General features: G+C 38.6%; 1 protein-coding gene across 1 annotated transcript in view; it reads right to left on the reverse strand.

The window, feature by feature from the left end:
• Nucleotides 1–16791, reverse strand: part of LOC122080896 (nucleolar protein 10) — a gene marked incomplete in the record, with an annotated part of 30934 nt that overhangs the window by 8407 nt on the left and 5736 nt on the right. Inside the window, 7 exon segments of the mRNA XM_042647778.1 lie at nt 3026–3135; nt 3238–3290; nt 4788–4856; nt 5074–5194; nt 5338–5396; nt 7838–7928; nt 16545–16645. Of these exon segments, the coding sequence (XP_042503712.1) occupies nt 3026–3135; nt 3238–3290; nt 4788–4856; nt 5074–5194; nt 5338–5396; nt 7838–7928; nt 16545–16645 (604 nt within the window).

Genomic DNA, 16791 nt, shown 5'->3' on the forward strand with positions numbered 1-16791 from the left:
CGGGGAAAAAAAAAAAACAAAACAAAACAAAGCAGAACAAAACAAAACAAAACAAAACAAACAAAAAAAATCTATAAAATAAATTATCACTAGTTAAGAAAGGTTCTCCCAGATCAGATCAGATCAGATCAGATCCGATCCGATCCTGTAGAGAATCGCTAGTGCAGAACAAAAGAATATATGAGTACTAGAAAAGACTAAGGACCATGTTAAGTTTTTATACATACAATTAGATTAGTGAACTGATTTAAGTGTTTCATATTGCACTACCGAATTTTACTCTCAGAACTTCATCAATTCAATCAGGTTAAATTCCACCTTTTTTTTCTTAAGCTCCTGAAAAATCTGTTCTCTGCCACCCATCAACTGATGTAAGAAACAGCATGGCTTATGTTGACAAATTAATTCCTGGTAAGAAGGGTTATGGCTTCAATAGAAGTGGCTCCCAATATTTGCTCGACATTGCATAATATAAATATAAGAGCAACGGAACGCTGGCCACCCATGGCCTGTAAGCCCAGATACAGCTGGGTGTGAAAATACCCAGCGCACGCAAGGCAGCTGGGTTTTTTCACACCCATGTGTCTGGGCGTGGGTAACACTTAATGGACAGCATTCTTTCTCCCTAAATATAAATAAAGTTCAGCATGGGACAAAGTTCTTGAGATGCACAATACCTTCACAGTAGATGAGGTCTTTCTTTTTATAAGCAGGGGGGAGGGAAGAGGCATGTGATGAGCCGATATTAAATTACAATATCCCCATAGTTGTCAAGGCGTCGCCTCGACGCCTAGGCGTCCAGGAGGTTTGCCTGGGGCCTAGGCGACAGTCGCCTTATTGCACAGCATGCCGCCTTGTGTTTTGGCACTTATTTATGCCAAATATCATTTAAGTAAATGCTTTTTATAATTTTTATAGCATTTACTTAAGACATTATTCATAAATAAGCAAATACCCCCTATTTGAATCCAATAAAAATAGTTTAAAAATCAAATTCCAAAAGGATAAAAAGTCAACCCTCCAGTCCAAGAAGAAAAATTGAATTTTGGTTATAGGGGCGATTTTCAACTTTTAAATGCTGGAGTTTTTCTCAATTATGAAAATTTTATAAATTCTATCATATTAAAATATTGCTAAAAACCCAAAGTGCGGTAAAATAATTTTTTGTTTTGATACCCATAAAATTATTTTTATTCAGGCAATTTTAACAGCATTCGCGCACTTAAAAATAAGTTTGACCGGAGCATAACTTTGTCAATGCAACTCAGATTTAAGTAATCTTAGACATGCTGGAAAGCTGATTTTATATTATAACTGATACAAAAAGTCTCATGTAAAAATAATATCATTTGACCAGTCAAACTTATTATAGAACCAGAGCATTTCTCGAAATTTTGATTTTTTATAACTTAATGTTAATTTTTTATGATTTAATATGACTAAATGTTGATTTTTAATGACTTGATGTTGCTTAATCTTGATTTTTTATGATACAAGGTATATATAGCTTACTAAATAATGTTAGAATATAGGAAAAATAAAAAATAACAATTGGTCGCCTTGTTCGCCTCAAGGCGTGCGCCTTCTCGCCTAGGCGCTTAGACAACCCTCCACCGCCTTGGTTAGCCTTGTCGCCATGGCAACTATGAATATCCCACATATTTTCTATTTGTGCTCACATCTAACTGAAATAATTACTCACTAAATTTTTTTTTTTTTTTCATGTGCCACAAGCAACCTAAAATTTTGTGTGGCTTCATATCCCAACCCAGGAATCATATACTCCCACCCTTTTCATGTGATCAACATGTTCTTTTTATTTTTTCCAATCATGTCAGAGCATTTTCCAGTTTATGTCTCTTCAGTTATTTTATATTTTCTGGATAGGTGCTTCTTTTTAGTTCTGTAGTTGCATATTTATTCACCAAGTTTCTTCCATGACCCATTTCCAATAAATCTCAGGGGAACTCTCATAGCAGATGTGCCCGCATGGTTAAGGAACTCAAGACTTTTCTTAAATCAAAGGAATTGCTGCAGATCAAAGATACTCCCTCAAGTACCAGCGCAGGAGGAAGAAACAGTTGTTTTGCTTTGTGAATTGCCAGATAGGCAGTGTGAGAAGCAGTTGCAAAGTGAGAGGATGGTTGATGGGATGCTGATTGAGGCTTAGTGGGATGCCCAAGTCATATCCTTCTTATTTTTCTTTCATAAGTTAAATTAGAAAAAAAATAACAAGAATCCTTTTATTAATTTTGTTCATCCCTGAATCATTGATCCTGTTGCAATTGATCTCCCACTAGTGCTTTCCCTGGTTCGAATCGACCCCTCATTAAAGATTTGATTGGAATGAATAGAATTGTTTTTCTAGTTGCTCTTGCGGCTCGAATGTTGGTCAACTGCATCCCTCCCTCTTCCTCATTCTTTGTCAAATCAGATCCTAACATAAGAGTTTGGCTGGAGTTTCGGCTTCAGTCAAGCTCTTGTTTAAGAGCTATATATTTTTCACCTAACCAAACCCTGAACTGCTGCTCCTATTTTGAGTTTGGATCCTAGTTTTCCTTATTTGCAAGGACCCAAGGACGCAAGTCAGTAATTACTTTTCCGCCTTTGCTTTCTGAGTTTTGTTCTATTCTGTCCCTCGTCATTTGAACTTCCAGCTAAGCCCTTTTCATTTAATCTAATTACTCTTCTACCTCCAAATCCTGTTCACGCCTTTTATAGGTTCCTTATCTGTTCTGGAATTTACAAGACTGCCACTACTCCTTTATAGTAGGATTTTGTCACTTCAGTGGGCCCATAGCGACCTACATCACGTCGGATAGCCTGCCAGTTGTTCTTGACCCTTATGGGAGAAATTTACTCAGTTCAATGAGCCTTTCTACCAGCTACTGGGGGTAGGCTACATGGATCGTGGTCTCCTATTCAACTTGATTTTAGTGTAAAGAAAAATGCTTCCAAATAACTTCCTTAAAATAGATAGAAGATGCAACTAGCCATGAGATTATTTTATCCAGAGAGTTCATTACCGTCTCAGAGTCCCAAATCCTAACAATATGATTATCTGTAGTAACCAACTTTGACCGTTCAGAGTTAAGAGTGCGATGCCACTTAATATCCAATATGGGGCTGTCATACCTGTAAAGCCATGGTATTAACAGCAAAAGGTCAGCATTGAGACATCTCCATGTTAAAAATGGAAGATTCAGGAAAATTAACAAAAACACAGGTGATACTCACATGTGATCCTTGACTCGAATAGGATAAGAAGAACGCAAATCATAGATCAATACCTGCATTTTAGTGGTCATAATCAAGAATAATGAAATATAAAGCAAACTTTCAAAGTAGCACATATTAAACAAATGAAATGTAAAAAATGGAACACGTGTACATTTCACTCAACAAATCAGAAAGAATGCAACACCAAAGTGAGGATGTCAAGATGGATGTGGAAAAATTAGGGAGGACAAAGTAAGGAATGAACGTATTAGAGCTGATTTGGGAGTTGTCCCGATTCATGATAAATCCGAGAAAGCCATTTGAGGTGGCATGGCCATGTTCAATGAATGCCTGGGGATGCACCAGTAAGGAGTGATCTGATTCAGATTGAAGGAACTCATGGAGCTAGGGGGCAGGCTTAAAATGACCACAGGAGAAGTAGTAAAGTAAGGCATGCATAGTTTAGGTCTTGTCCCAAGTATGACCTTGAATAGAGCTAATTGGAGGACAAGGATCCATGTAACCGACCACATTTAGATGGTATTCTACTACATTGTTGTTGTTGTGTTCCTTTCCTTTTACTTTTACTAATCCTATTTTGTCTTTGCATAGATCCATGTAGCCGACCCATTTAGTTGGGATAAGGCTGAGTTGTTGATGTTGTTTTCGTTGTGAAGCTGTGCAAAACTCTGCTGAAATCCGTGTATTCTCCCCATTTCCTCCTCCCTTTCCTCATTTTCCTTTCTTTTCCCCTATTTTCTGTATGGGCACCTTAAGCAATATGACAACAGGTCGCCTGGAGATTCAAGAACCACCTTGTCTCCTCGGCAACACCTTGGCAACTATAATTGACAGATAATTAAGGGGGATATAAATTTCAATCATTTGCTACCAAAAAAATCAAACAATTCTTTTCATTTTAGCCACTAATATTTGCCATGATTAAAGAAAGTTGCCAAAGTTGATTAGATAAATTTTATATCAATAAACTTAACTTGAGATACATAATCCATGCTATTCAGGAATCTTAACTATCCATGTTTTCCAAATGTTATATAGTTGCATTGGTTGTGTATGTGATAGGGTATACAAGACCATCTCACTAGTCAAATTTCATCCCAAAAGCCCGAAACAAGTACTTGAGGTGACTCAAAAGCGAGTCCAAAGGGATAAAAATTACAAACGTGCCACTAATATGAAACGGCATTCTTCTAATTTTAAGAAACTTAACATCACCTTGTAAACACTAGCCTATCTTGTTTTGTGCTGGATTTTGACCAGTGAGATGGGTATGAAGTCCACTTATCACAACGACAGATCTCTGCCTAGCGCTTGGCAAGATCTTGTACTGGGTGTCTAGCTAAATATGACAAAACTAGATGAAGATGAGACATTGAATATACACCAATCAAATCCTTAACATATATGATAACAAGACAAAACAACCACTACAGTACCAACCAGAATTGACTAAAACGATCTATGAACGCTATTATGAACCTTAATAAAAAGAATAGAGTCCAAAAGTCAAAAGAGATCCAAATTTTATAGATGATGTGTCATCATACCTTTCCAGCACTACTTCCAACAGCCATGAGAAAACCCCCATCATCATCAAACTCTAATGCGGTAACCTCCTAGAATCAAGCAAGAAGATTATTGAGCTTTCAAGGACCAAAGAAACAACATAATGAGGATATACCGAGAGCTTCAACAGGATAATAAAGTGGAAGGGGGGAGAAAAACACTTTTCCCAATTCAATGGACATGGAAGTTTTGGACTTCTCCAAAATCATTACAATGCCTATACAACAGGAATATCCTAAAAACCCTCTTGAGACACAGGCACCCTACCTGATCAATGTCACCAGCAGGCGTAACAGCATTAATTCTTCCAACTGAAGATTTTGTCCTCGTGTCAAAGCATTCAACTGCACCATCCTCACCACCACAAGCAACTAGCCCATGAAGCTTGCTATATATATATAAAAGAAAAAACACTATATCAGGATTTTGAAAAGCAAATCCCAGCATTTCAGAACACAATGGTGTATTAATTGAGAAGGAATAAGACATTGGTTATTTTGAACTACAACAGTTATAAGATCGTGCAACCACCTCCGAGAAACAACATTTATTGCGGGAGATTGTGTGTTGAGCGATGACAAGAAACGACCCTAAGTATCAAAAAGACATTCTTAGTAAATATTAAGTAAATTGCATGTAAAGTAGCTGAAGACATTCAATGCAAATATTTAACATTTGGAAACAATACAAGTAAAAGGAATAAAGAAAGAAGAATGAAATGCCATCAGATAGAGGTGTGGATGTTTCGAACATAATAATTCACAAGATATCAGAGAGAGTGCAATGCACTGATGATTCATAGCGCCTGAAACAAAGAAGTTAAGAGCAGATACAAGAGATGAGTCATACGACTTTCAGGATACTAAAAGAAGGTGCTATGATTTTCTCTCAGTGAAAAAGTTAATAAAGATAATCAACTCAACAAAGCCTTTCTGGTCTTTCTATTGTTGTTCAGAAGTCCTCAGCTCGCCATAGGATCGGTATTGGGTATTATATCGGAGGGGTGATTTTAAAAGACGTATCATATCGTATCAGAGAGACGCAAGATATGCTAAAGACATGTGGAATTGGTCAAGAAATGCATGGATGTGCTTATGATATATATAAAATACAGTTTTGAAGCATAGAACACCTTATTATGCAATATGTAGATATATATCTGCTTGATGCAAAGACTTGAGTCATTTTTACCCCATATATGATGCATAACAAAAATAAATAACTACTATTTTACCACTTTTTCGCCATAATCTGTTTCAGCTTGTGATAAGTTTCCAAGGCCCTTAGTCCTATCCTCTTCCCACCCCTATGATGACTTGTATCCCCCTTGGTCTTTGGCCCGTTCGGTTGTCGTTGGTAGCCTGTGCTGTTCCCCTAGTGGGCTGCACTTTTGGATTCCTCCCTTCCCCCTCTCTCCCCCTTTTCTTGTATATTTCCTCCGGTTTAATGCATTTGTTATTCATCCAAGAGAAAAAAAGTTTCCAAGGCCTTCCGTTGCTGCCATATTCTTATCTCACTCACGGTTTCTGTTTTGCAGGTTTATAGGAGGCGAATCAAGTGTATCGGACCATATCTGACTGCATCGACCCATAGCAGTAGATACAAATCTTTTTGAAAAATAAGTATCGTACCGATACCAACCGATACCGTTATGTATCCATGGTAAAAAGTATCAATATGTACCGTATCATATCGCCCGAACATATCGGAATCGATCGACGTCGATACGATGGCATATATAAATTTTTTTCCTATATTGAAGTGTATCGGTACATATTGTACCGTATTGAGCCATACCGTACGATACGTACCAATACACATACGCTCAATACATCTCTTTAAAAGGGGCAAAACTCATTTTATGCAACCAGAACCATGAAAACATACCCAAAAGCGAGTATGTTGGCATTTTCCTCTTGAAAAAACTCAGATATATCCCTATTCTTTCACCAAATCAAGTTGGGCTTTGAGTAGATAAATGAATCTAAAGCTCCTCACCAACACTTGTGAAGATCAAATCAAAGCCCTAGATCTCAGATTTGAAAAAAAGGTTCACAGAATAGGTAAGTTCTAACAAAAAAAAAAAATTTCTTTTGTTAAATCTTGATTGTTATGCATGTTTTTGCATCTAGAAGATGGATTTAGCCTAAACAAACATGGTGTTACCATGAATTTCAATTGATGCACATCATCATCCTAGTTGCTCCTATAGTCCTATTCTTGAAGAACCTCCCAGCAATCAAGGATTAAAGTATCGGTATCAGTTGGCCAAAATTAAGATACGTATCGGAGGGTATCGTATCGTATTGTATAGGAGATACGCTAAGATACGCTAAAGATTCACATATAAATGGATAGGAAACACTTTTTTTAAATACTTTTGCATAAAAAATTTGTTAAAAAAAGCTATTGATAACATGTTTTATGCATAAACACTAAATTGAGGGTATCGCACTAAGAATTCAAGGTTTTGTAATTGTTCCATAAATGTAAAATCCTTGTTCACAACCTTGATTTCCACTTTAGTTAGAGAGAAATATGGTTGGCAGCAACTTTAGAACGAAAACCCCTCAAAAAATCGTGTTTTCTGAAAAATGACCCAACTTGGCCATTATATGACCCTAGCGCACTGTATCGGTACGTATCGTGCCGTATCGGTATGTATCAGTCGATACATCCTGATATGCACCGACACGTACCGATACGTACCGATACATACCGAAACGTACATTTCACTCGATTTTATTTATTCCATAGAGTATCGAATCGTATCGTATTGGTGGTGTATCGGTGTGTATCGATATGTATCGTAGGATACGTATCGATACGAAAGGGTTTTAAAAATTCCATGTATCGTATCGGTGTGTATCGTATCGATAAGGGCCGATACGTATACGATACGCACCGATACTTAAAACCCTGCCAGCAATAACTTTTAACTATCCCGACGCTCTTCATGGGACTCATGTCAATGACAATGAGACAGGTAATAGCATTCAAAGGGGGAAAGAGGGGGGATTGTAAGTAGAACCTGTTCCAAATTAATTCTGTACAAATCTGAAGAAGAAGCAGCACAGAGCAAGTCACAGGACCAGCAGTCATAAGCTATATCTCTTCCCATCCTGTTCAAAAGATGCATATTAAACAAAGAAAACAGATAGATGCAAGGCAACAATGTCACAAAGTTGAATAAGAATAAATCAGTAATACTAATGCCAATAAGTTAATGTTTCCAGTCGCAGGTCAAAGAAGTGAAATGAAGATAGTTTTCACGAACAGGATAATCAAGGCGTTTAGTATTCGTATCGGTTAATGTATCAAAAAGGATGATTTAGATGATTTAGGAGACGTCTCGGAGACCTATTAGAGATGCTAAAAGACGCAAGATCCACTAAAAATATGTATTGATAAACATAAGTAATGCAGGAGAATGATCTCAACAGCTTGATATGGCTTGATCTCACAATTTGGTTCTTAGATTTGTACTTTACGATGTGGAGTAATGTAATAATATAGTCTAATAGCAGAGGATAATATTTAGATTAATAGCAATCTTACTGTGTCCAGTGGTTTTATTGCTTTGGTAAGTCTTGGGCCATAAGTTAGTTTATTTTCTGAGGCTCTCTTTGGAATGGTTTAAATTTATGTTTATTTGTCAGATAAATATAAATAGAGGCAATTGGTATGATTTATGACCCCTATTTCTCATTAAAATAAATCAATATACCAATAAATTCATAAACAGCTTGAAAGGCGTTTATGATTTATTGGGATAAAGTGATTATTGTTGTTTATGCGGTAAGCCTTTAATAAGCATGTGTTGTAATGGCTCAAAACCAAGGATAAAAGGGTAATTCAGATATTGTTATCACATTCCTTCACCTTCGACCCTCATCTCACAGTGCCTCTACACACTGTTGCAGAAATCTCAGCCCGCCTCCAGCAGCTGCAAGTTCTCTCAACCCCCCAGCCTTCACCTCCTTCCGCTCTTACTCCCATACGACTCATTATTTTTTCCATGTCCTTCATCCAATTCTTATTTTGATATGGGAGTGCTATGGGTTCGAGTTTTTCCTTCTCTTTCAGTCACTGCAGCAACAGCAGAGACGGTAGCGGCCATGGCCACTTCAAAAATGCCACAATCGAGGATAACTCATCTGTCGGAGTCACTGAAGCTGAAAAACCAATTGCTGAGAATTCCCTTCAAATATTTCAAGAAATCTATTAGAGCCAACCACTGTCCCACCCGTGCAATTTCTCAGCCTTGCCCCGCTCCTGCAACTTACTTTTATAGCATTGAAAATAGAACTTGTAGTTTGGCTAGGAGACCTCTCTCTCTCTCTGCCCCAACCCCTCTCCCTTCCTACAACACCCCTTCCCGCGTCAGGATCGGTGACAGAAAGCTGGTCATGTGGGTGTTCCTATTCATTCTTCTTCGTCTTCTTTGGAATCTCCAATTCTCCACTTGTCACTGTTAGTTTCGGTTAATAAGTTTTTCTCCCGCATCATCTCCTGCAACACCACCCATAACCCCATCTCCCTGCCTACGACACAGCCTGCACCTCCTCCTACCCTTCACCTCTCTCTCCCCCACCTCCTCCCTACTTTCCTCATACCCCCCACCTCCTCCCGCCCACCACTCATCATATGTACACAACCCTGCCACGAGCAACCTCCCTGCTTTACTAACAGACTCACCAAACTATTCGGATCAACGAAATCAATTGATGTAAAGAAAAAAACAAAGTGCAATAATTAACTGTTTTAGGATGAGTATTGCTTCCATCAAGAGATCAACTCCCTTGTTTCTCACTAATTGGCAGCTCCCCACCACTCCCCAAAAGATAAAAAAAATAAATCGAGGAAAGGTGGGGTGGAATGAAATCAATTCAATTCTTGCTGAGAAGGATTCAACTTCTATTAGTTCTAAGGCAACTATTACCCAACCGATTGGAGAATATCTGATGGATGAACTGGAAATCCAATGTGAAGAGAAGGAAGTATTGGAAGAAGAACAATCCCAGAAAATACAAAATTCAGGCACTCAATGTTACATAATATATTATGCTCTAGGCATATCATATCTATTTTTCATTATATAATCTTTTTTGTCTAGCAACAACCAAACGATTATTGATTATAGCCCACAATCTATTACCATAATTGATTTATTACAGATAGATAATAAATATAAAGATAAACTATGCCAAAGTGGGCCTTAGTGAAAGTCTAATTATTGTTTCTAATTTTAGGATAAGTCGATTAGGAAATAGGAGTCATTAGTGGATCTGTTTCTTACCTTTTTGGTCTATCACTATGTCACCAACCCCATGATTTATGATGGAATAAGATGGATTAAGGCTGCGCCATTACACAACGGTAAGGTTGCTCCATTGCGACCTAGTGGTTGTGGGTTCTAGTCAAGAAACAGCCTCTCCATGAAGCGGGGTAAGGCTGCATACATTGTGAACCTCCCTAGACCCTGCAGTGGAATGAGTCTCGGGCACTGGGTATGCGCCCTTTTAGAATGGAGTAAGAATTATGTGGTTTGAAAAGTAGCTTGGAGCTCTCTTCTCTCTCTTCTGCCCTCCCCCCCCCAAAAAAAAAATTCTGATGTCTTCTCTCTTCCTTCCTGTTTCTCTCTCCTCTCACATAATTTCTCCCTTCTTTAACTACTTTCTGGTTTCACAGAATTAGTAGTTTCCTATTTTTTTCTCTCATCATCCTTCATTTCCTTGATCCTTTTTTTTTCTGGAAAGTCTTAGGTTTTAACAATCCCATCCCATCTGACCCTCTCTCTTCCTATCTTCTCTCCTAACTTTTCTCCATTCAAAAACATTTTTTTCTTTCTTATTTCTCTCTTGGTCTATCCCTCCCTTACAGTAACTCCTAGTTTCTATCCCATCGATTAAGTCGATCTCACATCTCTATTTAGTTTCATTCTTACTAAATCTGAGATACTATTCTGTTATCATCTTTCATAAAAGACCTTCAGATGTGGAATATTTTCATTATTTCTGATTCTAAGATACTTAGATCCAAGATCAGCTATGGCACACATCTAGCCATCAGATCGGGATCTCTCCATTCAATTAGTGGGACTATTACAAGCAGGCCAATCAAATCCCTCAAATCTGACTGAAACTACATCAACTTGGTATCAGGGCCAAACCTGGCCGTATATACCAGGGATCCTACATTTCTATTTGTTGTCTGCCAACAACTTCAAATCATACAAGAGAACTTGCGAAAGGTTGAAGCAAATCTTGAAGAGACTAGGCTATAACTTAGCGACTTATTACTCATATTCAATCGTAGGGAAACTTCTTTCAATAAATTGATCTCACTCGTTAAGCAACGGGTGGAATAGCCAGAAGACATGTTGATCGAGGAATCTCCCAAAAATGGAAGTACTCAAGAGGATCCCATGATTGGAATTGCAAATGAACTGATCAAAAGATCTGATTGAAGATTAAGCGCCCTATGAGGAATATTGAGTTAAAGAGGAGCAGAGCGGGATCATCCCTATAGAGATCAAACATATGAAATTCATTCTTCATCAATAGATCTTCAACATAAAAATTCCAACTCACCGATTTTGTCAATGTTATTCGAGAAAAGCAGTGGATCATCAAATCAAGGTGGATGATAATGGATGTCAATCAAGTGATGATGATGCCCTCATCTACAAAACTGGAGGGTATTTTTTTTTTTTTTAACAGGAGAGAATAATATAATCATTCATAGGATAATAATTCAATTAATAGCAGCCTTATTGTCGGGCCAGTGGTAGATATAAATTTAGTTGTTTGGTGGTTTAATTTCATTGGTATGTCTTGGGCTATAAGTTAGTTGTTTTATTTATTAAGAATATAAATCAATCCGATAGCATAGGATAATAATTCAATGAATATCATTCCCCTATACTTACCCTATACTTACTAAAAGTCCCCTAGCCCGAACTTCTTTTCTGATACTCCCCTATAATCCAAGTCCCACCTCTCCTTTTCCCCTGCTATGTCAAAAACCCCATATTACCCCCTCTCCCATTAACCCCATCGCTCCTAACCGGTTGCCTCCATCACTAGCCACTTCCCCCACCCTCATCCAGCCCTTGTCGAACAACTGGTAAATGTAAGTCTCTACAACTCCCTGATGGTGGAAGGTTCAAGAACGTTATCACCAATTGATCAGATGGAGGAGATGAGGTTGTGCCGGGAGGAGGGAATGAAGTGGTGGGAGACTCATCTGAGGGCATTCTGACTGGTTGGATGCCATTTCAGGGACGAAGGTTTAGGGATGGAGAGGAGCAAAGAGATGTCTGAATAGGTGAAAGCTTGGACGGTTTCAGGGTTGGGCAGTGGGAACCTCACACATGGAGATCTTGGACGATTTAGAAGATATAATTGGAGATCATGTATAGTTAGGTTCCATTTGTATACTTGGTGGAATTTGGCACATCCTAACCAAACCCTTTGCATGGGATCCCCGCGCAGTTGTATGGTCTGGAGAAGCTTACTTGTCTTATAGTTTAGGTGCTTTAGCTGTCTTTGGTTTCATCGCTTGTTGCTTTGTTGGAGGACATAGCCGACGTGTTATGGACGGGGATGATATGCTGTTGTACGAGTTGAGAAGATGTGATGTAGGTCCACATCCATCATGGACTGCCGCAAGGGGAGAGCCCAGCCCAAAGTGGGCTAGTCGAACTCCACTTAAGTCCACTTAAGTGGTTATTAATATATTAATTTATTTCATTAGTTAATAAGGCCCATTGGGCCCATCGATTTAATTGTAATCAGTGCATTAGTGGCTAGTAGCTAATTAACTAGTTAGTTACCTATTCCAATTAGGTTTCTAGTGTTAGTCCTAGTAGGAGTACAACTCCTAGTTCTAATGTGATTGCTATTAGCTAGTTTCTGCCCTCTATTTATAAAGGAGCTCTTGTACTCATATTTATCAGATTTGAATAAAGAAAATTGCAGTCAATTGCTTCTAACAGCCGAGATAGCTGTGGGTGAGATGCTCGGGTTGAGATAGCCACCCCCACCCACAATTCTCTTGGTTCCCTTTCTTTTCCTTATTTTATTTACTGTTATTATTCATTGTTGCTGTGACCATCGACCAGAGAAATTCCAGATCTGAAACCCTGCTAAAGTCATAATCAATCAACAAGAAAGACCAGCGAGTCCCAATCGATCCTTCTCACATTCTCATACGGAGATCTGTTCATCCAGCCCATTGATCTGTTCATCCAGCCCATTGAAGGGTCTGTTTTAGGCTTCTACAAGACCACCCGGCCTTGATTTGGGAACCAGTCAAGTAGGCCAGCTGCTGTTCTTGAAGAATTCTCTCGTATTCTCCCACCTAGGTATGAAATCAAGAAAGTGTGTTAACTCTTACTTCAGCCGCAGAAACCCTTCATCTTTGGAGGTTTTGCTCTTCAAATTAAGGGCTCTAATCGACCTTAGTTTGTGGCCAATCTAGCTGCCTAGCTCCAGCCGCAGGTACCCTTCACACTCCCAATCGCAGGTTCCTCTCTCCTGCAGTTTGGTTTCTTTTTTGTTGGGTTTTTATTATTGAGTTATTCTTTGTTCTCTTGAGTACTTTCTGCATATTTTTCTGGTGGTTTTTCTGTCTTATTGCTGTACTTTGTCAAGTTAAGTCCTAGAATCCTATTTCAGATGGGGTTTCGAGTTGTAATTTTCTGGGGGTAGTTACTTTGTAATCTACTTCTACATTAAGATGACTCCAAAGACAACTAAGAAAAGCAGAAGGCTCCACTTACGATGATGCCACAATGTGCACATCTTAAAATTAGATGCAAATGCACATCACCAACCTTGGAGTGTTTCTCAATAAAACACATACAACTGAATTTTAAGTGCAGACCGTGAATTCATGATCTATTTACTATGAAAAACCTATGTGAGATCTGGCAACAGCACGTTAGAGATTTCACCTTTCGAACTCCGAATCGTAGCGAACTGGTACATTATCTTGGACTGGTCTGAGAGAATCCTGAGGATTATGTAGATGCTGCCATTTTCAAGGTGTCGTTGCAGAAGCTGGTGGAGAGCGATAATGGAGTGAGGAGAGAGGCACTGCCAGCAGCGAAATTGGTTGTGCCTTTAAGATTGTAAATCATGATGGATGAGTATGATTTTTTTGTGTCCACGAGCTGTACCCTTTCTCACTGTTAATGGATACCATATGTTTGCAATATCTCTGCATTCCCTTTCTCTCTGTTCTTCTGCAGGATGGGCGATGGGTGGCTATGCTGGTAGGAATGGGGATAGATTACCAGGAGGGTAGGGGCAATATGGGGGTTTTGTAATAGCATGGGAGAAGGAGAGGTGGGACTTTGATTATAGGGGAGTACAGAAAAGAAGTTCAGGCTAGCAGACTTTTAGTAAATATAGGGCGAGTATAAGGGAGTAATAGTAATTGTCCCAATATATTATAGTTCCCAATTTCAAGACAAGTAGATTTAGGAAACGAGAGTTAGTGGAATCCATTTTTTTCTTTATTGGTCTATAAATATGTAACCACCCCCATGATTCATGATGAAATAGAATGGATTAAGAATTATTTAGTTTGACAAGTGAGTTGGAGCTCTCTTCCCCCCACCCCCCAAGATTTTGGTTTCTCATCTCTTTTTTCCTTCTTTTTTTCTCTCCTCTCATGTTATTTCTCCCTTTCTATTACTAATTCCTGGTTTCACAAGTTATTAGTTTCCTATTTTTTCTCTCACCCTTCTCTCCTAGATCCTTCTTTTTTTGGGGGGGGAAATCTTCTCTTAACAATCTCATCCCATCTTACTCTCTCTCCCTATCTTCTGTCCTAACTTTTCCCCATTTGACATCTATTTTGTTGTTCTCTTATTTCTCTGTAACTCCTATTCTCTCTCCCATTGATTAAGTCGATCTCACATCCCTAGTTATTTTCTTTCTAAATCTGAGATATTATGCTGCCATCATCTTTCATAAACTCTGACTTCAAATCTGGAATATTCTTTCATTATTCGACTGTTAAATCTGATAAAAAATCTAGCCCACATCTAGCCGTCAGATTGGGATCTCTTCCATTCTATTCATGGGGCAATTATTCATGGACAAATCAAATCCATCAGATCTGATTGAAACTAAATCATTTGGATACATGCAAACTAGTTGTATGTTAAGCAAATGTACCATAAATAAGCATTATAATGATATATCATATATAATCATTAAGTCCTATGCTAAGTCCTATGAGTCGAGCAGAGCCAACTAGATGGAAGAATAGTTCAGTTCTTCCTGCTTCCCACTTCTATATAATCCATCTCAACCATCCTATCCGCTTCTTCAGGGCCCATCCATACCAATGAGTTAATTCTGTCGGGGTATCTATCCATCTACCTCCCACAGAAGAACCAATGCCTACTACATCAATCATTACCTACCCCATCTCCATGGCCAAGCTGGTCAGGGGAGGAGGAAATAGGAATATAGAAGTCAAGGGAGAAGCCCCCATCCCTCGATTAGGTTTGAATGAATGAGCCACTTCCATTACTTCCATTTGATAGCATAAGAGGATTTGCAAATCTCCCTTCAGTAATAGAGCAAGGGAAAGATTAAGATAGAGAAGAGAAAGATAGGTGCTAGGTGAGTTGTTAGGCTTAAGCTAATCCCACATACCTTCAAGCAGGTCTCGTTTCCTTATTCTAGGCCTCTGGTAAACAAATACAGGATAATCAATGGAGCATAAGAGTTGCTAGCCTTCCTGTGCACAGCAAGGAGAAGGAGCAAAGGAAAGACAAGCAAATAGAGGAAGTAGAGAAGGTAACACTGGACTTGCTAATCTCCCACCCAGTAGTGGGGTATTGAGTCCAAGAATTCTTTTCCGTAGAGTCAAGTTCCTCAACCTCTACTTTACGATCTATGGGACTGTCTTGCCTGTTAGGTGAGTTGTTTCTGTCTTGTAATGAGGGCTTGTTTTGTGAGGAAGTAACTAGTCCCTCATTCAAGCAAATATGATCTGTTTATTACTAATACTAGCAGGTACATGAGGGATCCACAGAAGAAAACCCTTACCCTTCCTTTTGTTCAAAAGAGGAGGATCCGGACAAAATAAATAAAATGGATGTTGAGATGGGTGAATGGTAAAAATAGAGAAGATAAAATAAGAAATGAAGAAAGTAGAGCTAATTTTGGAGTAGCTCCGATACATGAATCATGATATGTTGCGGGAAAGTTGCTGAGGTAGCATAGACATGGTAAACATAAGCCTTTGAATGCTCCAACAAGGAAAGGTGATTTGATTCAAATTGAAGGAACTAACAGAGGTCAAGGGTAGTCTTGGAGAAGCGGTGAGGAAAGCATGCACAGCTTAGGACTAATAACAAGTATGGCTTTGAATATATATGACTGAAGAAAAAAGATCCATGTAGCCAACCCATCTAGTAACAACTAACAAGTAAGGCTGAGTTGAGCATGAACTCAAGGCCAGGAGCCATTAGTTCTTTTCACAAATACTTACTCATCCACGGCGAAAAATGGCAACTTTATGATACAATATAAGCACATGTAGCAAAGCCAAACACTATAAACTTGAGGACTTGAACAATAATTAGCATGCAACATGTGGCTACTAGAGAAGAAAGAATCGATAGAAAAGTTATAGCAAACAATATAACTCCCCATAAAAGAGCACTAGAGCACTATTATAATTAATTTACTCTCCCAAAGAAAGATGAAAACCTTGGAATCCGTAAGCTATAGTGACTTCCATATTTTGCATGTAGGCAAACAGAGCGATCGGCACATAGAAATGCAATCTTAGAATAATCATCAGCTAACACCTATTTGAGCAGAAAAACAGTGTTACCAGGATATAAGCTCAGAACTAAGAAGAGAACAAGCAATAAGAAAACATCTCCACCAAACAAATAAATAAATGTTGACCTAAGAAAATGGAGAATAACACCTCCCCACACCCCCCCCCCCC

Source organism: Macadamia integrifolia, chromosome 1 (assembly GCF_013358625.1).
Source record: "Macadamia integrifolia cultivar HAES 741 chromosome 1, SCU_Mint_v3, whole genome shotgun sequence".
Lineage (NCBI taxonomy): Eukaryota > Viridiplantae > Streptophyta > Magnoliopsida > Proteales > Proteaceae > Macadamia > Macadamia integrifolia.